This window comes from Aedes albopictus, chromosome 2 (assembly GCF_035046485.1).
Source record: "Aedes albopictus strain Foshan chromosome 2, AalbF5, whole genome shotgun sequence".
Taxonomy (NCBI): Eukaryota; Metazoa; Arthropoda; class Insecta; order Diptera; family Culicidae; genus Aedes; species Aedes albopictus.
In genome coordinates this window covers 105060831-105086590 of record NC_085137.1, presented here as the reverse complement: position 1 = coordinate 105086590, position 25760 = coordinate 105060831, and the positions used below count along the sequence as shown (strand labels likewise).

Genomic DNA, 25760 nt, shown 5'->3' with positions numbered 1-25760 from the left:
CCATATCTCCGCCAATTTGCGTCCGATTTCAAAACCCTAGGTTCCAATTAAAAAGATAATAAGTCAAAGAAACTTTGAACATGATTTAAAAGAAACTTTTTCAAAAAACTTTGTATGTAAACTTAACCCAAAGTTGCCAAATTTTCTAAAAAGTGAATATAAACTTACGGCAGTGTCGCTGGAAGTTGGGTCGACCAAATTTCAAGATGAGAGCGGTAATATGACCCATTTTCTATTAGCTTTCAACTGCTTTTTACAGAACTTAGCTAAAAAATCTAGAAAAAACCCAGATTAATCCACCTAGTGGTGATAGTGCGTTTCTCGTCGAATATGTACTTATGAACTTTTCGTCGACGTTAGCCAAAATGTTCCTGAATCCTGAAAACACTTCATATAGTAAAGCAACAATTTTAACCCTCTAATACCCAACCCCGCCTTTAGACGGGGTATAGTTTGAGCATTTTTGTAATTTTTGTTTCGCAGAAAATCAAAATTTTTATATTTTTGGCTGACATTTAGGACTGTTTTGTATATCTCAAAATGGTTTTTGGTGTATTTTAAAGCGTATTTACATTTTTTAAAAATCATTCAAAAATTTATGTTTTAGTCACCTTCTAGAAGTCATTGTTTATTTTGAATAGAATCACTACAATTAACATGTTTTAAATTTTTCCCAAATCATTCTATCCTAGTTTTATAGTTTAAGGGAATTGAATACACTCTAAAATTATTTTCCTTAAAATTACACGGAAAACAAAATTTCCTATGGAAAAAAATAAAAATAAAAATATTTCAACAATTATCATAAAATCTCAAAATGTTTTCATCTAAAAAAATCCGTACTCCAAATAGGCTTCCAGGAAAAAAATAAAACTGTAGGGATGTTCAAAAATAAAAATTAGAAAAATCAAAAACTGAAATTCACGAAATCGAGAATTGAAAAGAATCATCTTCCAAAACATGTTTAAATCCATTTTAGATGTCGAAAAATGATATTTAGATCAAAATCAAAAATTTGGGTATTAGAGGGTTAACAAAGCCATAATCGATTTTCGAAACTTATTGGTGATACATATTCCGATGTTATGTTCAACAGCAAAACAGAGCTGAAAAATATCAGACGTCTCAGTTGACTGCTAGACCACCTTAACCCTAGTCGTGTATTGGGGTCATTATGACCCCATTACATCCACTACGGCAGCGGGGTGAGCGTCAGTTAATGCATGAAGAAGGTTAACTTTATTCACAATCACAGATCACTTTGTGATCTTCGCCAATGTTTATTTCAGCACACTTTAGGCTATATTTTATTATCATTGGTAACATGATTCATGTAAAATTTGACCTTCCTACGAGAAAAATGCAGAAAATGTAAATTTCCCATTCAAATTTCAATCGCAATGAGAAAAGTGAGGGCTCAACCAGCCGCACCCAAATTAGGAGCAGTAATTTTAGAAGCATAAGGAGATTGAAGATTGATAAACTGAATGTGTTGATGCGAGAAAATTCTATTTTTCCCATAAAACGTTGATCCATCCTTCTATACATTTACACTGCAGGAATCTGAAATGGTGTGATTTGAAGAGATCGCTTTGGTCACGATTTTGTTCTCTTGCATATATGAAGACTTTGACCATTTCTTCACTTATAATCATACCCAACGTTTACATGCTATCAAAAAAGCCACAATTTGATTTATCGCTTTGTCATTTATTTTGTTCACCTTTATAATTCCGCTATTTGATGTGCAGCTTGCAGGAGTTTTGTTAAATTTTACGTTTGACCACTTCCGGCGGGACGCCTAAAACCGATTCCGGTTGTCTCAAATATGATCTGAGACTATGTTGTTGTTAACTGTTCATCGGGTTACCTGAAAAGCCGAAAATTATGTGATCTGAGGCTATTTTCTTGCTAACCGTTCGGCAATTTTTTGCAAAAGCCGGGATTTTATATATCGCATGCATGATTTTGGTTCACTTCTATTAAAACACTTCCGAAGGAACACCCGCAACTGATTCCGAAACATTATTACAAGTTCTAGATGTGGCCTGAGACTATTTTCTTGTTGACCGTTCATCAGATTATCAAAAACGCCGCTATGGTTTAGTTCCTTACTATATTTTACCACTTCCGACGCGTTACTCGTCTTGTCACTAGTTCTGGAACACTACCGGTTCTCCCAAATATGGTCTGAGATTATTTGTTGATTACCCTTTTATCTTGTTACTGAATAAGTCATTGATATGTTGCATGTATTGGTTCTCTTTACATTTGACCATTTCTGGCGGGACACCCGTAATCGGTTCCGTAACACACTAATATGGCTTGCATCTATTTTCTTGCAACTGTTCATCATGTTACATAAAAAGCCGTGATTTGAGCTATCGCATGCATGGGTTTGGTGTCACTGCCGGCCCGGAACCGGCTGGGGAACACTACTGATAGTCGCTTAAATAGTCTGAGCCTACTTGCTTGCTAAAGTTTATTAGGTTATCAAAAAAGCCATGGGTTTTGTTCAATTTCATATTTAGCCGCTTTCAGAGGGAAACCCGGAACTTGTTTCGGTACTACTGACAGTCCATAATGTGGTCTTAGCCTACATCCTTAATAACCGGTCATCAAGTTGTCGAAAAAGCCGTGATTTGATGTGTCGCATGCAAAAATTTTGTCAACTTTTATATACGGCCACTTCCGGCGGAATACCCAGAACCGGTTCAGATATGGTCTAAGACTATTTTCTTGCTAACTGCTCATCAGGTTATCGAAAATGCCGCAGTTTGATGTGTCGCATGCATGGATTTGGTTCACTATTTTCTTGCTAACTGTTCATCAGGTTATCTAAAATGCCGTAGTTTGATGTGCCGCATGTATGGGTTTGTTACATTTTTATGTATGGTCCCTTCCAAGGGTACTGGTCCGGAACACGTAAATGGCCATAACTCCGGAACGGCTGGACCGATCCGAACCATTTTCAATAGGAAACAATGGGACCAGATTCCGCGTCGAATGAACCGTCGGTCATTAAAATCGGTTGAGGTTTACTGCCAAAAAGTGATGTGAGTTTTTTGTACACACACACATACACACACACACATACACACACACACAGACATCACCTCAATTCGTCGAGCTGAGTTGATTGGTATATGTGACTTGACCCTCCGGGCATTCTATCAAAAAGTCGTTTTTGGAGTGAACATATAGCCTTTCCAGTACACTTAGTGTACGAGAAAGGCAAAAAGTTGGCATATGTGTATCGCCTCCGAATGAGATTAATTTGCAAGATATAAAACAAATATTGAAGAATAATTAACCGTTTGTTTTTTATTTAACGAGTCTCGTTCATATTTGAGCAGAAGGTATATACGTGAATGATTGAGTACGTGACACTAAAACGAAGTATAAAAATAACCCCCTTTTGAACTATAATATACAGTACACTTTTTGGCACCAAGATAAGAAGTTCAGGGGGTTAAGAGTTAGATCCGCAGCATCATAGTTGCGATTTTTTATTCCGTAGTCAAGTTTGCACATTGTGGACGATACCCCGGTACCTAGTTCATAGTTTTTGATTGGTCTTCAACTGTCAGATCGGTGTAACAGACTAATACTCAAATGATAAATTGCATGGAATAAAATACACGGGAATGAACATTATTGGACACACAAAAATTAATGATTTTCGTCGGTACATCGTGGTCCTTAAATTAATCTAATCATCAATTACCCGGAGTTTTCGAGCGACGCGTGCTGAGGGCGATCTTCGGTAGTGTGCAGGAGAACGGTGTGTGGCGGAGAAGGATGAACAACGAGCTCGCTGCAACCCAGAATCCCGAACAACAACTCTCCTCTAGTTGGGGTTCGCGACAGATCCGGTTGGCACAAGGCGTGGAGCGCAGAAGGCACGATGGTCGGATCAAGTGGATCGTGATTTGGCGAGCATCGGGCGTGACCGAGGATGGAGAACGGCAGCCACGAACCGTGTATTATGGAGAAAAAATGTTGATTCAGTTTTATATTGAATTTGATGTAATACTAAATAAATGAAAAATGAATCAATTTGACCCCGGTTTACGGCACCAGTTATGGACACTTTTTTATTTCGGCTCCACTTGGTACACTATGGCAAAATAGAGTGCAAGAAAGCCGAAACATAAAAAAATGATTTATTTTTATAATTTTGAGCAAATTTCGAAGCCTTAATGGGTACTTACAGCTTATGTGTTAGTGATCATTCACAAAGTATGTATGTATATTAGGTTGTCCCAAAATTGCACATGGTTAAAAAGCTTGGGGGCACACCCTGCAAATGATAGCTGAGGGTGTTAGAAACAAACTTTTGTATGACGGCAACTTTCAGAAATGACGTTTAGAGGTCGCCCCGGCGAGATTTTTGAAAAATTGCCGCTTTTCTTAATAAATTTCATACAAATATTTTTTTACCGTACAAAAATTGGCAATACCCACTATTTTTATATTTTTTACAGCTTGATATGGATCCAAACTTCTTGGGAAAAATAATTAACGATATGTTTTGCAGGTAACTTTATGATACTGAATTTTTGAATTTACTCAAATTTGTCATTTTTTTATACCCATCTTAAAAAGTATCTGAACCTAATTCAAAACAATTACATAATTTTGAGGGGTGACCCCAAACTTATGGTCGATGACATCAAGGATTAATTTACTTAAAAACTTTTTTTCTAGATTTTTTAGCTAAATTCTGTAAAAAGCAGTTGAAAGCTAATAGAAAATGGATTATATTACCGCTCTCATCTTAAAATTTGGTCGACCCAATTTCCAGCGACACTGCCGTAAGTTTATATTCATTTTTTAGAAAATTTGGCAACTTTGGAATAAGTTTACATACAATTCTTTATGAAAAAGTTTCTTTTAAATCATGTTCAAAGTTTCTTTGACTTATTATCTTTTGAATGAGACCTAGGGTTTTGAAATCTGACGCAAATTGGCGAAGATATGGGCCTAAAAAAATGACATGTTTTTGAGGGGGTGACCCCAAACTTTTGATCGGGAGTGTAAATACTCTTTAAAATACACCAAAAACCATATACAGAGCAGTCCTCAATTTCAGACAAAAATATAAAATAAATATTTTCCATGAAAAACAATAACAAAAATGCTCAAACTATACCCCGTCTAAAGGCGGGTATTAGAGGGTTAACATAACTACATTTGGTTTGTATTTTTTTTTTTTTTTCATAATGATCTTTGAACATTGGGAATAACGCCACGGACGTCTATATAGTGAGTACTGAGTTCGAACACAGACTTTTTGAATATCTTCTTCTTCTACTTTTATGGCTCTACGTTCCCACTGGAACTTGGTCAGCCTCTCTTCAACTTAGTGATCTTTGAACATTTCCACAGCTATTAATTGAAGGGCTTTATGTGCCTGCCATTTGCATGAATTTGTACATTGTGAGGGAAGCACAATGATGCACTGTGCCCAGTGAGTAGAGAAAACGGGAATCGAACCCAGGGGACTGTTATGGTCTTCTTGTTTCCTCACCCCTCATTAAAACTATGCTGATGTTTTGAAAGATAGGTTGTCAGCTTGAGCCGCAGTTATGAAAACATTGCATTGGTGGGATAGGGATGTCACTTCCTTGATCGAACCCCCATCTTCGCGGATTGGCAATCCGCAACCACTCAACCACTAGGGTAACTGAAGACCCCTTTTTGCATATACTGAAATATATTTTGTTGTAGAAAGTACAGATTCTATGGTAAAATTAATAACTGTACCTATGATTCGCAACCGACAACAATATCCATGATGATGATCAACCTGGGCTTGTTAGGGGAATATCTGTAAATAAAAAGAAAATCGCGTTAAGTACTGTTCCTTTGAATTCCACTAAGAATTTGCATCCTTTGACAGATACGTATTTCGACCTCAACTGTAAGGTCGTCTTCAGTGTCTTGTACTTGAGTCGAGTCAAGTACAAGACACTGAAGACGACCTTACAGTTGAGGTCGAAATACGTATCTGTCAAAGGATGCAAATTCTTAGTGTAATTCAAAGGAACAGTACTTAACGCGATTTTGTTTTTATTTAACAATTTCCAGTTAGTTCCACTAAACCACTGTCCTCTAGACTAGCAGTGCAGTTAACACTACCGAAAATAATCTAAATTTAACAGCATTGTATTTTTAACCATACTGTGTTGTAAGATGCGTGTCCAGGGGAAGTTGAAAATGTTTTGTTGTCGAGGTGACTACGTTTTTAGCCAAATTTACTGCAATGCATTGTAACTTCAAAAATATTTCAGTGAACTTCACAGATTTTGTTGTTGGTTGAAAATCATAGGTACGGTTACTATGGAATCGATAGTTTTCACAATAAAATTTATTTCAGTGTATATAACGGAACGAATACTCTAATAACAAGGACAAAAATGTTCATCAAATAATTCGCAATATTGGTGATTGAGTATTTTAAATTGTCATTATCTCCTCTTTTTTTTTTGAATGAATGAACACAGTTTATTCTATTTCGAGCTCTCTCAACATGATAATGTTTCGCAGTCGTCGTCTTCGCAAATATCACATAGCTGAAGCACCTTTCCTTCGTACTGTTTAATGCCATAGCTTTCTGAAAACAATTATGAGAATAAATTAATATGAAGCTATAAGCTTTGCAGGTGAACATACCGTCATTGTAATAATCATACGCTTTGATGTAAGATGGCAAATGCAATGCAATTTTATAACGACGGTAGGCAGTAACTTGGAAACAGTCTGATTCGGGTTCCATGTTATCATAATATACAACAATCGAAGTATCTGAGAAGCGTCTTTCAATTTTCTGCAATCGATAATATAAATATGTTGCTCCCCTAACGGATACCAGAAAATTAATGTAACAATGATTACCTGAATCCTTCCAGTTTTATCTGTGATGGCATCAGCTTCTGCTACAAATCCGCTGGGCAAAAATATCTCCACCAAAGCCATTCCCGATAGTTGATAAGCCTCAACTGGAACGTAATTCACACATTCATCCAACTGCTGTATGTTGTCGGTAGTGGTGTTAAGTTGATCAATTGTGATGTTGAATCTATGCTTAGCCACTTGTATATTTTGATAGTACTGGTACCACACCTGGAAATAACCATTGCCGGTACCTTCGATTTCCACTATCATGTTCCTGATATTGTTGGGAATATCTAGCTCAGTATACCCATGGGAACGTGTTTGTCTATGTCAAATTTACGTTGAACGTACGGGCTGTATTTTACTGTTACGCGATAGTTGTTTTTAGCACCAGATGACCTAGCAGCGAACGTTGCCAATGCTTTCAATCCAACAAACGTATCTTGCGTTCCAGGATAGCCCCCTAGACCATATCGCTGCCTGTTAAGCCAACGCATCATAGGCGTAGATTCAAATAATTTATCGTCGGATATAAACGAGAGCATAGCGTATGCGGTTACTTCAACAGACACTGGTTTTCTATGCCAATATCTCTCAGTCGTAGTTTTATTGAATATTGATAAATCTACCAGTTTATCAAGGAATTCTCTACGACTGCCGTGCTTTGCCAGCATCAATCCATAGGTAGCTAATGAGTTTAATTTAATTTTGTCAAGATTATTTGCTATATAATCGGTAGTTTTGGTCATAACCGATTTGTATCGTCTGAACACTTCTTCATTTTCTGCAAATGCAATTAGAACATATGCGGTGAGAGCAAAACTGTTGGAGCGAATTCCACCTTGCATGTCTGCATGAAAAACTTGTCCCACTTCTGGAAACCGTCCGTCTGGGGTTTGCTGTTTCGCTAACCAATCGAATGCAGCATCTACTATAACTTTGTCCACATCGATGTATTTGGCCGCTATTTTGAACGATTTCGCTACAAAGGCCGTCAAAAACGTGCTGCCCTGGTGCGATTGACCCCAGACACTAAACGCGCCATCGGATCGTTTGTAACGTAGCTGATTTTGATAGCCGCTGCTTAGAAAATCTCTCGCTTTGGGGCTGTCCATAAACCACGTGGTCATTTTTTTGGGACGCTCTTAGATGTGTCGCATGCAGGGGTTTGGTTAACTTTTTTAATTGGCCACTTCCGGCAGGACACCAGGAACCGGTTCCAAAACACTACCGGTTCAAATATGGTCTGAAACTATTTTCCTGCCTACCTTTCAACTGGTTATCGAAAAAGCCGCTATTTGATGTGTCGCATGTATATTTGGCCACTTCCGGCGGAACACCAGGAACCGGTTCCGGAATATTACCGGTTCAGATATGGTCTGAAACTATTTTGCTGCTTACCGTTCATCAGATTATCGAAAATGCCGCGGTTTGATGGGTCGCATGCATGGGTTTGTAACTTTTTCATATCTGAACCCTTCCTGGGGTACCGGCCCGGAACACCTAAATGGCCATAACTCCGGAACGGCTGGATCGATTCGAACCATTTTCAATAGAAAACAATCGGACCAGATTCCGCATCGAATGAAACGTCGGTCATTAAAATCGGTTGAGGTTTACTGCCAAAAAGTGATGTGAGTTTATTTTTGTACACACACATACACACACACATACACACACACACACACATACACACACACACACAGACATCACCTCAGTTCATCGAGCTGAGTTGATTGGTATATGTGACTTGACCCTCCGAGCCTTCTAACAAAAAGTCATTTTTGGAGTGAACATATAGCCTTTCCAGTACACTTGGTGTACGAGAAAGGCAAAAAAACGTGTTAATTCGCGAAACCGTGGTGATAGTGCCTTTCTCGTCGAATATGTACTCATGATCCTTACGTCGACATTTGCCGATCCTGAGAACACGTATACGCTTAATACAATTCATGTAAAATTTGGCCTCCTTATGGACCAAATTGTGCACAGTATCTAAGTTTAGACGCAAAAGGAGATTGGAAATTTTTTTTTTTTGCAATTTCTCATCGTAATAGGCTGTTTTACCTCACGCAAATCTGACAGGAAAAGGCCTACTTTCCCACACCAAATTAACAGTGCTGTAATGGTTCATTACAGCACTGATTTGCGTTGCGTAATGAACCATTACAGCACTGTTTTCAGTTTTGATCAACTCCTTGATGCTTTCTGGATGCAATTTTGAAAAATTGTGACAACTGCACAGTATAACCTGCTATGATCAGATTTTCTTAAACATGGCTATGAGCATCAGTATGCAGTTTGATGAAAATTTTTGTTCAAGTGGTAATTTATGAACTTGCAAAAAACGTTGTACGCAACTCGGTGCAGAACTCGATTTTTACAGCACTCGTCGTAATTATCCAACTCGGCAAGCCTCGTTGGATAAATGTACGACTCGTGCTGTAAAAACCGTCATTCTGCACCTTGTTGCGTAAACTACTAATTCAGTGTTGATGCGATCAAATTATAATTTTCCCATAACACGTTGATCCATCCTACTTCATATTAACACCACAGGAATTTGAAATGATGTGATTTGAGGAGATTGCTTTGGTCACAATTTTATTCTCTTGCACATATGAAGTCTTTGACCATTTCTTCACTTCTAATCTAACCCACCGTTTACCAGGCTTTTTAAAAAGTCAAGATTTGATTTATCGCTAACATTGGTTTTGTTCACTTTCATAATTCCACTATTTGATGTACCGCATGCATGGGTTTGGTTCAATTCCACGTTTGATCATTTCCGGCGGATACCTGGAACCGATTCCATGACACTACTGGTTGTCCCAAATATTGTCTGTGGTTATTTTCTTGTCAACTGGTTATCGGGCTGGTTTGAAAGCCGCGAATTGATTTGTTCCATAGGGAGCATCCATTAAGTATGTCACGCTGAAATTAGGAATGTTCGAAGCTCCCCTCTGCACCTTTCGTACAGGTTTCTCCTATACTTAATACATTGCTTGTCGCACTTTAACAACCCCCTCTCCGTGGGATCGTGACGTGCTTGATGGCCTCATGCATGAATTTGGTTTACTTCAATATTTTACCATTTCTGGTGGGGCACTCGTTACCTGTTCTTCAACACTACCGGTTCTCCCAAATGTGCGTCTGAGACTTTTTGCTGACAAACAGTTAATTAGATTATTGAAAAAGCCGCGATTTGATGAGTCGCATGCACAGGTTCGGTTCACTTTTATATTTTACCACTTATGACGAGACACCCTAAATCGGTTCCCGGACAGGACCTGTTGTCCTAAATTTGGTCTGACACTTTTTTTGTTGCTAACCGTTCATCAGGTTACCGAAAAAATCATTTGACATGTCACATGTATTGATTCCCTTTTACATTTTATATTTCCGGCGGGACAAACGGAATCGGTTCCGTAGTGCACTGATTGGTCTGAGACATTGGTCTTGTCGACTGTTCATCATGTAACCTAAAAGCCTTGATTAGTGGTGTCGCATGCATGGGTTTGGTTCACTTTCAGATTTAGCCACTTCCGTCGGGACACCCGAAACCGGTTACGGAAAACTATCGATAGTCTCTAAGCTGTTCCTTTCCTCAGGGATTTGCCGCGTGTACTTTTGGGCAAATGTGCTTATATCAGCGTGCGCTAGCTCTAGCGGCACAGTGTGCAAAAAAGTACCTTTACAGTTGCAATTTCATGATCTGAAATACGATGTTGAATTCGGAACAACAAGAACACGAGAGGAGCTAGACGTTTGAAGTCAAAGAACGAGTCATAGAACGGAACAGTGGCCTCAAATTTCCCTAAAAGAAATTTCAAATTTATAAAGCATTTTTAAAAGATAATTTACAAAAACAAATAAAAATCAATACTTTCGAGCTTATTTGCTTTAGAAAACTAAGTTATTTAACTAAACCAATATAATCAATAGAATGAAAGAACTTTTAAGTAGAAAATTCAATGAACTTTCGAATGAGGGTTTAAAAGCTGCGATAAGTTTAACCATTTTCAAGCTGCAGCCAGTTTGAGGCAAGCAAAGTCAAAAACATGTAAAGTTCTATTACTACGTAACGGTTGAGATTTGACCATATGGGTACACTTTTTTTCACCATCCATCTCTATCACTCCTTAAAAAGTTTGCATGCACGAACCTAACACCCTGCATAGTCTGAACCAATTTGCTTGCCAACGTTAAGGTTATCAAAAAAGCTGCGCTTTGCTGTGTCGTATGCATGGGTATGGTTCACTTTTATATTTGGCCACTTCCGTCGGGACCCCCCGGAACCGGTTCCGGAACACTACCAGTTAAGATGTGTTCTGATACTGTTTTCCTGCTAACCGTTCATCAGGTTATTGGAAATGCCGCTGTTTGATATGTCGCATGCATGGGTTTGGTTCTCTTTTATATTTGGCCACTTCCGGCGGGACATCCGGAACCGGTTCCAGAACACTACCGGTTCAGATATGGTCTGATACTATTTTCCTGCTAACCGTTCATCAGGTTAATAAAAATGCCGCTGTTTGATGTGTCGCATGAATGAGTTATGATAAATTTTATATTTGGCCACTTCCGGCAGGACACCCAGAACCGGTTCCGGAACACTACCAGTTCAGATATGGTCTGATGCTGTTTTCCTGCTAACCGTTCATCAGGTTATCGGAAATGTCGTGGTTTGATGTGTCGCATGCACGGGTTTGGTTCTCTTTTATATTTGGCCACTTCCGGCGGGACATCCGCAATCGGTTCCGGAACACTACCGGTTTAGATATGGTCTGATACTATTTTCCTGCTAACCGTTCATCAGGTTAATAAAAATGCCGCAGTTTGATGTGTCGCATGAATGAGTTATGATAGATTTTATATTTGGCCACTTCCGGCAGGACACCCAGAACCGGTTCCGGAACACTACCAGTTCAGATATGGTCTGATGCTGTTTTCCTGCTAACCGTTCATCAGGTTATCGGAAATGCCGTGGTTTGATGTGTCGCATGCACGGGTTTGGTTCTCTTTTATATTTAGCCACTTCCGGCGGGACATCCGGAACCGGTTCCGGAACACTACCGGTTCTGATATGGTCTGAGATTATTTTCCTGCTTACCATTCATCAGGTTATCGGAAATGCCGTGGTTTGATGTGTCGCATGCATGGGTATGTTTCATTTTTATGTCTGGCCCCTCCCAGGGGTACCGGTCCGGAACACCTAAATGGCCATAACTCCGGAACGGCTGGACCGATCCGAACCATTTTCAATAGGAAACAATGGGACTATATGCCGCGTCGAATGAACCGTCGGTCATTAAAATCGGTTGAGGTTTACTTCCAAAAAGTGATGTGAGTTTTTTGTACACACACATACACACATACACACACACGCACACACACACATACACACATACACACATACACACATACACACACACAGACATCACCTCAATTCGTCGAGCTGAGTTAATTGGTATATGTGACTCGACCCTCCGTACCTTCTATCAAAAAGTCATTTTTGGAGTGAACATATAGCCTTTCCAGTACACTTAGTGTACGAGAAAGGCAGAAAACCGTGTTAATTTGCGAAACCGTGTAAAAAAATACCGTGCTAATTCGGGAATCCGTGTAAAAAAAAACTGAGGGAAATCTGAAAATATTTGAAATGTCCTCACCTTCAGATATTCGAGGTTTGTTTTAGAGAGTTAATAAGGAAAAGGGGGGGGGGGTAGTGGGTTGAATCTAGGGGTTAGTGGGGAAGGGGACAAGGGTTATGAAGAGCAGAGTGCATACTGTTTCAAAGGAAGATCGCAAAGGATATTTTGGGGTGTTAAGGATTGTCTAGACGGACGAAATGAAGAATCAAGGAGACTGTCAACACCCTACAGGTCCACGAAGCATGGTGGTGTAGAGAAAGATGTTCCAGGACACCCAGGAACTTTCGCGAGTAAAGGCATTTATATCTACGTGCGTAATCGATTGATTGTTGTTACATCACTGATACTGTTCAACATCCTACAGGTCTACGGAGCATTGTTCTGTAACTAAATAATTTTCAAACTTGACCTCTAATTTTAATCTCCAAGAACTTCCGCGACTAAAGGCCACAAGAACTACAAACATAGCCAACGGTTTATTGCTACATTACCGATACGTTGTAACGTCACAGAGGTCCATTGAGCATTGTACTGAAAAGTATTCATTTCTTAAGATATGCTAGGTCTTCCATGAACTTCCGCGAGTTAAGGCCTTAAGATCTACAACCGGACAAGCCGTAAGGTCTACAAGTATTAAAATGAAGTGTTGTTTCACAACTGATGCGGTGAAACATCCTAAAGGTCCTTGGCACAAGATTCCGTTAACGTGTTCTAGGTCATCCAGATCTTCCGCAAGTAAAGGCCTGAATCTACTAGTGTAATTAATCAATTGCTTTTACATTACTTATACGGTGTAACATCATACAGATTTATGGAGCACGGTTCTATAGAGAAGTTATTTTCAAATATTTTCTAGGTAATCCAAGATCTTTCGCGAGTAAAGGCCTTAAGATCAATAAGCATAATCAATGGAGTTTTGTTGCATTACTGATCTTGTGTAACGTCCTACAGGTCCATGGAAGACAGTTCTGTAGAGTCTTGATTTCCAAGAATGCATTAGGTCTTCCAAGTACTCTTGCGTATATAGACCTTAACAAACAACTATCGACAGTAACATCACACTTGTGATGTATGTAATAAACGTTATTTCATGTAATAAACGTCAATCACGGATTATCACTGCACGATATGCAGGCATTGGGATTAAAATTGCAAACATTTGCATTATGGTAAACAATAGGACCGCAATTCCAGATGTAGTATTGCAACAATGCATTTGGAGATTTATTATGCGGGAAACGTTATTTTCGGACGAGTGATTTATTGGCCGAAAGAAATTCGAGCGTTTATTATTCAGGTATTTGGAATTCGGACGAATGATACTCGAGTTTTGTTTCCAAAGCATCTCTCTTTTGGAGTATAATGAGATGCGATTCACCCCCGGATGAGCTGCAGTGAAACCTTTGGCCCAATCCTTACCCTGTCCATCCCTCAAAATGTGACCTTCTATCCTCGAGCTGCCACGAGTACCCTGGCTTTCACCCATCACTAACAGATATCATTAAAAAGTTATTACTCTGTATAATGTATACTATTAAGTACAAAGAAAGAGCCTCGGCTCCGTAAAGCGTTATACGCGATTGAGCCCAAATAAATGAACCAGATAAAAAAAATAGTGTAACAACAATCCATTAAATAAAAAGAAAATCGCGTTAAGTACTGTTCCTTTGAATTCCACTAAGAATTTGCATTCTTTGACAGATACGTATTTCGACCTCAACTGTAAGGTCGTCTTCAGTATCTTGTACTTGACTCGAGTCAAGTACAAGACACTTGACTCGAGTCAAGTACAAGACACTGAAGACGACCTTACAGTTGAGGTCGAAATACGTATCTGTCAAAGGATGCAAATTCTTAGTGGAATTCAAAGGAACAGTACTTAACGCGATTTTCTTTTTATTTACAGATATTCCCCTAACAAGCCCAGGTTAATCATCAACAATCCATTGATTATGCTTGTAGATCTTCATGCTTTTACTCATGGAAGTTCTTGGAGTACCTAGAAGATGTTCGGCAATTATTTCTCAACAGAACTATGTTCCCTGTACCTTAAGGACGCTATATTGTATCAGTAATGTGACAACAAACCATTGATAACGCTTGTAGATCTTCAGGTCTATACTCACGGAAGTTCTTGGGAACTTCCATTGATTGCGCTTATAAATTTTAAGGCCTTTACTTGTGGAAGTTCTTGGAGGTCCTAGATCATCTTTGAAAACTTTTTCTCTACAGAACTATGCTCCCTGGACCTGTAGGACGCTACACTGTATCAGTAGTGTTACAACATACCATTGATAACGCTGGTAGATGTTCAGGTCTTTACTCATGGAAGTTCTTGGAGGTACTAGATCATCTTTGGAAATTATTTCTCTACAGGACTATGCTCCCTGGACCTGTAGGACGCTACACTATATCAGTAATGTGGCAACACACCATTGATAACGTTTGTAGATCTTAAGGCCTTTACTCGCGGAAGTTCTTGGAGGTCCTAGATCATCTTTGGAAATTATTTCTCTAAAGACCTATGCTCAGCCGGGGCCCGTGGCGTAGTTGGTCACACGTTCGCTTCATATGCGGATGGTCATGGGTTTGATTCCCAGCCCCGGCACTTGCAATTTTTCATCAGTTGCTCTTCACCGAGAGCGGCTGACACTGACCCTCTTCTGAGCCCCATGGCTCAAACGGACCCGGATACCTGGACATCGGCGAACTGCTACTCATAATGGACCCCCAATCGGACTGGAAAGGAACAACGGCCACCCATCATCATCCTTGTGCTCATCATTCTACTAGGTATAAAGTAAAAAAAGTGAAAGCAGCAGAAAGGCAACCAGTTCGATAAAGTAGAAAAGAATCTAGGCGCTGTACAAAATGTAAGTGCAGCTGTCAATTGAAATTGCTCACGTAGTGCCCCAGTGGACAATAGAGCTGTAAATTAGGTTAAGTGATTAAGAATAAAAAAAAGACCTATGCTCCTTGGACCTGTAGGGCGCTTCACTGTATTAGTAATGTGATAACAAACCATTGATAACGCTTGTTGATATTCAGGTCCTTACTCATGGAAGTTCTTGGAGGTCCTAGAACATCTGTGGAAATTATTTCTATACAGAAAAATGGTTCATGAACCTAGCATTCTACAACGTATTAGAAATGTAACAACAATCCATTGATTACGCTTGTAGATCTTAAGGTCGTTACTCGCGGAAGCTCTTGGAGGTCCTAGATCATCTTTGGAAATTATTTCTCTACAGAACTATGCTCCCTGGACCTGTAGGACGCTACACTGTATCAGTAATGTGACAACAAACCATTGATAACGTTCGTAGATCTTCAGGTCTTTACTCATGGAAGTTCTTGGAGGACCTAGAACATCTGTGGAAATGAGTTTCTTAGAAAAATTGTTCATGCACCTGTAGCATGTTACAACATATTAGAAATCCGGTTGTAACAAATCCGATTAGTTTGACGATTTTGCCTAATTGTTTGGGTAATTTTGCATCAAATACATTTATTATTTATCTTGCCCCCCCTTGACGAATTAACGAGTAAAGTGACAAAAGAAGAAAATGAGATTTGTTCCGGCCTTATTAGCTGAGATCTCATGAAAACATTAAGCTGACTACTCGGCTGTGCAAATCTCGGCATACGTAAACCGAGATTCGGCATAATAAATTAAGTGTGTACTTCCGCATGTTTCGAGTAGATGCTTTGCCGCCGTGAGATTCATGATTCGGCAGGAGTATGCCATCCGGAATTTAGTTTCTTACGTGAAAGATTAGGTTATTAAGCCAGAAATCCCTTTGCTTGAAGTGTGCCATTTCTAGAGATAGCAATGAGCATAGTGCGTGTTTGGAAAGTGTCGTCAATTACCGCGAGCGCCGTTATATGCCGGTTGCATAATCTACAATCGTGAAGTGCTTCGAACAGAGCATTACCTGAAGTTGAAAATGCGTTTTTGAAGCTACAGGAGTGACAGTTGTGTGTTGAATTTTAGTGCAGGAAGACAATTGCGACGTGAATCTAATGATGACTGAATGCGTGCGCGATGGTGGTGAGACGAAGAGCATGACGAGCAAGCCTATATATTTTTGAATCAGGAAGTGTGTTTGTATTATCATTATCCAATTGATAACGGTAATGCACACATGCGGGGCTTTTTGTAAGTGAAAGTGACTTCTGAATGAACGTGTCTCTCCAGCCATTCTGAAATGGGTCTCTGAATCTGCAATAGAGCTATCACCTTCTAACTCCCGGATTAAAGCTTTTTGCAGTAGCATCAAAATGATATCGTAGAAATCTTCCTTCCATAATATCATTGCCGGACAGTGGGTGTTAGTTGGATCACACACACACACACACACACACACACACACACACACACACACACACACACACACACACACACACACACACACACACACACACACACACACACACACACACACACACACACACACACACACACACACACACACACACACACACACACACACACACACACACACACACACACACACACACACACACACACACACACACACACACACACACACACACACACACACACACACACACACACACACACACACACACACACACACACACACACACACACACACACACACACACACACACACACACACACACACACACACACACACACACACACACACACACACACACACACACACACACACACACACACACACACACACACACACACACACACAAGGAAGCTATCGCCGTAGCCCTGCATAATATGCGGGTCCCCGACTATCTGTGTAGGATTCTAAGGAACTACTTCCAGAATAGAGTCCTTGTGTACGAAACCAACGTAGGGCAGAGGTCGTTTAGAGTGACAGCAGGTATTCCACAGGGATCAATACTTGGCCCAACGCTCTGGAACGCAATGTACAACGGTGTGTTAACACTGAAGCTTCCGGCAGGTGTCATTATCGTGGGGTTCGCAGACGACGTTGTCTTAGCGGTATCTGGCGAATCAATCGATGAAGTCGAAGTGCTGGTATCGGAGGCAATCGACACAGTCGATAGGTGGATGAATGGAGTGAAGCTGCAGATAGCCCATCACAAGACAGAAGTGCTCGTAGTCAGTAACCGCAAAGCAGTGCAAAGGTTGGAGATCACGATCGGAGAGGAGAGAATTTCATCGCAGCGCGCTTTGAAGCACCTGGGCGTGATGGTCGACGACCGCTTAAACTTTAGCGCGCACGTAGACTACGCCTGCGAAAAGGTGGCGAAGGCGGTTGACACAGTAGCGAGGATTATGCCAAACGCGGGCGGTCCAAGAAGCAGTAGGAGGCGCCTCTTGGCAAATGTTGCAACCTCAATACTTAGGTATGGAGTGCCAGCCTGGGCTCCGGCGCTAAAAACGAAGAGAAACCGTGGAAGGCTGGGCAGTGTGTTCCGGCTCATGGCTATGAGAGTTTTTTTTTTTTTTTTTTTTAAAGACGTCGAGTGCTATCGGCGGAGTAACGTAAGGAATGCGAGAGCAGCTGCTAGAATGGACTCGCTGGTGAAGTGGCAACAAGAGTGGGACAATGCGGCGAACGGAAGGTGGACCCACCGACTGATCCCAAATGTGTCGGCGTGGGTGAACAGGAAGCATGGGGAGGTGAACTTCCATCCAGGAAACACCGGCGCACGTCGTCTTTGAATGCCCTAGGTTCTCGGAGATGCGCAGGGATATGCGCGGCCTGACAGTCGACAACATTGTCGAAGAAATGTGTCGCGACGAAGCTACGTGGAACGCTGTCGACAGAGCAGTAACGAGGATGCTGTCCGCGCTGCAAAGGAAGTGGCGCGAAGACCAGAGAGCGCTGGAACGCGATCCGGGTAGGCATGATCCACTGCCGGGGACATGACTGAGTCGTCCGTTGCGTAGTACCGGTTTTTGGTCGTCGGAGCGCCGGTGAACCGGAAGTCTACCACCAACCGGAATCGCCGGGTCGACTTCGGCACCTTACTGGTCGGGATGAAAACATCGGTGTCGAGAGAACTTCCACCGTCGGGGTCTTTCTCTGTCGGAGTAGGCTAGGTCCTTCCACCGCCGGGGACTAGACCGAGTATATCGCGGAGAAGCACCGGAACTTGGTCGTCGGGGCGCCTGTGAACCGGAAGCCAGTCTCCAACCGGAATCGCAGGAGAGACCTCGGCACCTGTCCGGGAAGAAACGGTTTCGGAAGATGTTCCACTGCCGGGGAAGTCTTTGTAGGCGTAGGGTAGATCCACCGTCGGGGACTATCCGAGTCGTGCGCGAAAAACTGGAGTGCTAAAATGGCACCGTTCCTCGGAGAAACTTAGTATGCTCCGAAGTACTTGCTGGTGGTATTAGAATAACAAATTTGGTGTATGTTTGTGCTAACTGTGTCGCTGAATGGCGATAGGTTAGGTACGAAAACGAGAACGACTAGAATAACAAATTTAGAAGCGACAAAAAGTGCATGAGCACAATAGCAGAAGAGCGCATGAGCGCATTGCCCCCCCTTGAAGCAGTCGCATATCAGTGGTACCAGGGGGATCGAGGCGTCAAGGTGTAGCAGAGTTTTTCCACTCGGTTTTCTCTGCTTGGGAGGTTGGGAGGAAAAAAAACACACACACACACACACACACACACACACACACACACACACACACACACACACACACACACACACACACACACACACACACACACACACACACACACACACACACACACACACACACACACACACACACACACACACACACACACACACACACACACACACACACACACACACACACACACACACACACACACACACACACACACACACACACACACACACACACACACACTCACACACACACACACACATACACACACACGCACACACACACACACACACACACACACACACACACACACACACACACACACACACACACACACACACACACACACACACACGGCAGCAGGGACAGGAGTCCAGGGGCTTGACGAACCCCCCCTTCTGCGAGTCGGGTGGAAGCTTGGGAATTTTTCCTAAGCGAAAACTGTTCACACACCCGTGTGGATTACCACCATTGGCACTTCCTTTGGGGAGTGACCGAGCTTCTGGTTTCCAGACAGCTCAAGCAGAGGATGCCTAGGATGTGGCGGGGTTTTAACAGTGGGCTCTGTTGGATCCCCATAAAAAGCCACACATCTGCAAGCAACTCCGTACAAGCGACCTGGTACCGCTTCCAAAGTGCCTTAGCCCAAACACCCGGAGTGCCAACCGGCACATCAGGATCGATGCCAGTAACATCCTGATTATGGCATACTGGTCAACGCAAACGACAATGGACAAGTTACGGAATACGGATCGGATGGCGACGATGCACAGTGGCTGATTTCGTCATTTTAGCGCGCTTAATTAATAACTTTTTAACTATGACGTTTAGCGTCATAGTGTCTTCGAGAAAGTTTTTCGCTATAATAAGGAGCTTCTTTTGAACTATTGTAAAAAAATGATCAATCCCCCTAAAAGTGAGATAGAAAAGTTATTTTTTGCATTTTTCAAGATACAAGGTTGGTGTCTTCACGAAAGTTGTAGAAAATGTTATTTGGAGCAACTTTTCCAAAGACGTCAAGTTTGTAACTCCGTTACTTTTCAAGATACGTTACGTTTTTTATCATCAGCCCCTTGAAAAGGGTTTTTGCGCAATAACTTTCAAAGGATTGATTCTACATTTTTCTGATGTTCTACAAAGTTATAGATAATAGTAAAACACATAAAAACACATAACTTCGCCGAACACGACATCCCGCTAATTAAAAAAAAATAGTTATAACGGTTTTTGTAGTTTTTTGGGCCATATTTCAAACATATATAACCTAGATATAGGCAATTATATGCAAATTTCCTTTTAAGCATGTGAATATACAAGTAATTGCCTCTCTGAGAAAGCCAAAACCATCAAACTGTAAGAAACTGTAAGATGGTTTTTGTACAGAAACTTTCAACCGTCTATGTTACTTTTATATGGGATTTATTCATATCTTCACCATATTTTTTTGAGAGTTCATTACAGCTTGCATTTTTATTGTTATTGTAAGTGTGTGAATATATAGAAAGGATTGTAGTGCATTCTGCAACATTCATGAAGTACGTTACATGAAAACTTACCATCTACTTCTATTTTCTGACTAACTGACAGTGCTGCACGTAGTCTACGAAAAGAACGCATAAAGTGTTACTTTTTTTTGTCAGATCACGATTAAACAGCACCTTACTGTAAAGTACAATAAGATACTATTGTAGACATGTACTAGAGGGAGCGTTCACAAAATATGTAACGCGCAAGCTTAGAATTTGAGAAAAAATGGCACTTTATTCGCTCTTTTCGTGGACTACATGCAGCACTGTGAGTTAGTAAGAAAATATAAATAGATGGTAAGTTTTCGTGTAACGTACTTCATGAATGCTCCAGAATGCACCACATTCCATTCTGTATATTCACACACACGTACAATAACAATAAAAATGCAAGCTGCCATGAACTGTCAAATAAATATGTTGAAGATATGAATAAATCCCATATAAAAGTAACATAGATGGTTGAAAGTTTCTGTACAAAAATCATCTTACAGTTTCTTACAGTTTGATGGTTTTGGCTTTCTCAGAGAGGCAATTACTTGTATATTCACATGCTCAAAAGGAAATTTGCATATAATTGCCTATAGCTAGGTTATATATGTTTGAAATATGGCCCAAAAAACTATAAAAACCGTTATAACTATTTTATTTTTGAAATTAGAAGAATGTCGTGCTCGGCGAAGTTATGTGTTTTACCATTATCTATAACTTTGTAGAACATCAGAAAATTGTAGAATCAATCCTTCAAAAGTTATTGCGCAAAAACCCTTTTCAAGGGGCTATGATAAAAAACGTAACGTATCTTGAAAAGTAACGGAGTTACAAACTTGGCGTTTTTGACAAAGTTGCTCCAAATAACATTATCTACAACTTTTGTGAAGACACCAACCTTGTATCTTGAAAAATGCAAAAAATAACTTTTCTATCTCACTTTTAGGGGGATTGATCAGTTTTTACAATAGTTCAAAAGAAGCTCCTTATTATAGCGAAAAACTTTCTCGAGGACACCGTGTCGCAAAACGTCATAGTTAAAAAGTTATTAATTAAGCGCGCTAAAATGACGAAATCAGCCACTGTGCGATGGGCTGGTACTCGTGCTATTCTACTCCCTGCGTAAAGTAAGGTGACACCAACTTGAAACGGCGAGTGGGCTAATGGGGGCTAATGGTACGTTTGCCTCCGTCCCGGTAAAACCTTGGAATCTATGACAAAAGGTCGAAAGACATAAGGTCGAAGGACAAAAGGTCGAAGGACAAAAGGTCGAATGGACAAAAGGTCGAATGGACAAAAGGTCGAATGGGACAGAAGGTCGAATGGACATAAGGTCGAATGGACAAAAGGTCGAATGGACAAAAGGTCGAATAGAACAAAAGGTATAATTGACAGTAGACAATTCGGAAGACATGATAAAGTAGTCAGTATTTGACAGAAAAACGACAATTAGCTTATATGCAGCTATTTACTACCGCATTGCAATCCGAAATAGATGCCTAGAATGGTAGATGTAGAAGCCAATAGAAGGATGTAAAGTAATGTTATTCATGAAAGTGAAATCCGCCGAAAATGCTTTGAAGCTCTTTGGAATGCCTCCAAAATCCCCCTTAATACCCCAGAAACCCCATGTAACGCACCTCAGACCTTCCGAAACCCCTGAAAACGCTATGTAACGTTTCCGTAACATTTATGAAATCCGCCGAAAATTCTCTGAAGTTCTTTAGTATGCCTCCAAAATCCCCCTTATACCCCCAGAAACCCCATGTAACGCACCTCAGATCCTCCGAAACCCCAGAAAACGGCATGTAACGCCTCCGTAACGTTTCTGAAATCCGCCGAAAATGCTCTGAAGCTCTTTGGAATGCCTCCAAAATCCCCCTAATACCCCCAGAAACCCCATGTAACGCACCTCAGACCTTCCGAAACCCCAGAAAACGCTATGTAACGCTTCCGTAACGTTTGTGAAATCCGCCGAAAATGCTCTAAAGCTCTTTGGAATGCCTCCAAAATCCCCCTAATACCCCCGGAAACCCCATGTAACGCACCTCAGACCCTCCGAAACCCCAGAAAACGGGATGTAACGCCTTCGTAACGTTTCTGAAATCTGCCGAAAAATGCTCTGAAGTTCTTCGGAATGCCTCCAATATCCCCCTAATACCCCCAGAAACCCCATGTAACGCACCTCAGACCCTCCGAAACCCCAGAAAACGGCATGTAACGCCTTCGTAACGTTTCTGAAATCCGCCAAAAAATGCTCTGAAGCTCTTTGGAATGCCTCCAAAATCCCCCTAATACCCCCAGAAACCCCATGTAACGCACCTCAGACCCTCCGAAACCCAAGAAAACGGCATGTAACGCCTTCGTAACGTTTCTGAAATCCGCCGAAAAATGCTCTGAAGCTCTTTGGAATGCCTCCAAAATCCCCCTTATACCCCCAGAAACCCCATGTAACGCACCTCAGGCCCTCCGAAACCCTAAAAAAACGCCATATAACGCCTCCGTGACGTTTGTGAAATCCGCCGAAAAATGCTCTGAAGCTCTTTGGAATGCCTCCAAAATCCGATAATGAAAAAAAAAAAATGTACTATACGGTTCACGGGTTGGGAGGTATGGCTTTCAATCCTTGGAGGAATAACGTATGAAAGCTTAAGAATCCGTTTTTGAGTTATTCTTGCAAAGACTGAACGCCATACCTCCCAACATAATCATCAGCAGTCGAAATTCGAAGAAATTATTTATACTTATACAGTGTAATTCGTCGGAACCACCTGTAAATCCAAGAGGGGATAAATCATCCCGGATGATCACTTATCACAAGTAGTATTTTTTTCTGCAGTAGAGATAGGAAGAACAGCTATTGAATTAAAGAAGGCAAAATTTCTGATTGAATTATAAGTACCTAATAGTCGATAATTAATTCAGTAACAAAACTTAAAAGAACAGCCTATAAATTTAAGAAGGAAAAATTACTAAACAAAACATCAAACTAAATTGTCATTAAATACTACATCAACACGACTTGAAAGAATAGCCTATAAACAAAAGAAGGAAAAATTTCCTATGGAAATGTCAGTGGCTGAAATACATATGATTACTATAAAAGCACCCTAATGTTTCTCTCAATGAGCAACAACATGAACCATTCGACCTTTTGTCCCATTCGACCTTTTGTCCATTCGACCTTTTGTCCATTCGACCTTTTGTCCATTCGACCTTTTGTCCATTCGACCTTTTGTCCTTCGACCTTTTGTCCTTCGACCATTTGTCCTTCGACCTTCTGTCCTAAAGCCAAACCTTGGCAGGCCTCCGGATACGTTCATCATCTGTGCATCATCTCTGATGCGTACTAGGCTCGGATGAACCATTCCCGACTAACGCTGATCTGGCTCTGGACATGAACCCCATGAAGGAACGTGTCCAACCCTCGCTTGGACTCCCTGATCCATAGATAACCAAGAGATCACGAAAGCGACTAGATACAACGGATGGTGATAGCGGTGCGGAGGGGGGACCCTGAAGAATGGAAGATCAAACAACAAACAACTAAGCAGGAGCGGCAAATCCTGGGTTGGCGAGGACACCACCATCGCAAACCCAGCAGGTGCAAAAGCTACAAGGGCAAGAGAAGGAGCACCAACAGATGCAGCAGCAGCAATACAGCGCATGGTCGAGAGTACCAAAACTACCAGAAGTAGCCAAAAAGCTGGTAGACGAGCTGCACGAATACGTCGACAAACGGAGCAACGTGCACAAGGACATCAAAGCGTTGGTGATTAAGATCCAAGGGGCCCTTGGATCGGCAGTTAAAGAGTGGAAGAGTATGGCACAGAGAGCCGAAGATGCAGAGAAGGAGCTCTTGGCAGCCAAGACTGCCAGTGATGCAAGCCGAACATCGGAAGCGAGAAGGCAGATCACCAACATAACTGCGGAGAAAAATAGCGTGGTGGAAAGCATCCCCCAGAGGATGCAAACTACACCCTTTTTCACGCCGAAGAGACCAAGGGCATCGCCAGAAGAAGTGAGGCCCGGTGGCTCCAAGAAACATAAGGACGCCCCCGTTACTGGTGCACGCCATCCAGAAGAGAATGTCGTCGCAGACAGCCATACCCCGTGGCAGGTCGTCGGCAAAAGAAAAGCGAAGTCGGCCGGTAAAAGCAGGTCCGACAAACGGAATCTCATAAAGAGAAAAAATAAAGGTGAAGCTCTCATCGTCAAAACAAGTGACGACTCGTACGCGGAAGTTCTGCGCACCATGCGGACTAATCCGGACCTTAGGGAGCTAGGGGAAGACGTGAAGAAAATTAGGCGCACCCGCAATGGGGAAATGATCCTCGAGTTAAGAAGGGATCCAAAAGGAAGCAGCTCCTCCTACAAAGAGCTTACCGAGAAATCTATGGGCGATAAGGTCGAAGTCAGGGCCCTATGTCCGGAAGCAACCCTCCTATGCAAAGACTTGGACGAGGTTACATCGGAGCAGGAAGTTGAATTAGCTATGAAGGAGCAGTGCGAGCTAGGAGAAGCCAGGTGGACCATCCGTGTAAGAAACGGCAGTGGCGTCTCGTCCGTAGGTCCACTGCGTTCACTACACAGTTGATAAACAACTAAAATAAATCACTATAATGTCAACATTTTGCTACAAACGACATAAACTACTCATTCGATCCTTTTGATGTTCACAACTTCAAGTGAACAAACCACTATGAAATACACCGAGAAAAATTTCTACTCAATGACTGAGTCGGCCTTACTCATAAATCGAAAAATCCTTTGTTTTCTTACTCAGTTTCGACTAAAAGTGGGACAACCCATTGGCAATGGGTTGTCCCACTTTTGACGGAAACTGAGTAAGAAAACAAAGGATTTTTCGATTTCTGAGTAAGACCAACTCAGCCACTGAGTAGAAATTTTTCCCTGTGTACTAGTGCGTATCCAATAGGAATCAAGTAAATTTTCCAACTTATGTCGTTTTCGGATTTGAACCTGGGTTAGAGCTGACTCTGACTCGCAATAAACGAACGAAAACGGATCCAGATCCGACCCGAGTCGAGTCAACATGTAAACATTGTGAAAATGAGTCAATCTGTCAGTT

The 25760-nt window shown here is 41.4% G+C and overlaps 1 protein-coding gene across 1 annotated transcript; it reads right to left on the bottom strand.

Annotated features, from left to right (window-relative positions):
• Nucleotides 1-6496: 6496 nt before the first annotated feature.
• Nucleotides 6497-7574, bottom strand: LOC134289023 (thioester-containing protein 1 allele R1-like). The gene is made up of 3 exons (XM_062855009.1): nucleotides 6901-7574; nucleotides 6679-6832; nucleotides 6497-6619 (listed from the first exon to the last, which is right to left on the bottom strand). Exons 1-3 carry the CDS (start codon nucleotides 7168-7170, stop codon nucleotides 6531-6533), a joined length of 513 nt encoding a protein of 170 aa, XP_062710993.1. The 5' UTR covers nucleotides 7171-7574; the 3' UTR covers nucleotides 6497-6530.
• Between the last annotated feature and the right edge of the window lie 18186 nt (nucleotides 7575-25760).

Bases quoted from the DNA above. Each gene is read 5' to 3' on its own strand.
- LOC134289023 (XM_062855009.1), bottom strand. From the start codon at position 7,170: ATGATAGTGGAAATCGAAGGTACCGGCAATGGTTATTTCCAGGTGTGG. The intron at 6,833-6,900 runs GTAATCATTGTT...TATCGATTGCAG, and splicing joins ATAAAACTGGAAGGATTCAG to AAAATTGAAAGACGCTTCTC. The intron at 6,620-6,678 runs GTATGTTCACCT...AATTGTTTTCAG, and splicing joins GTATGATTATTACAATGACG to AAAGCTATGGCATTAAACAG.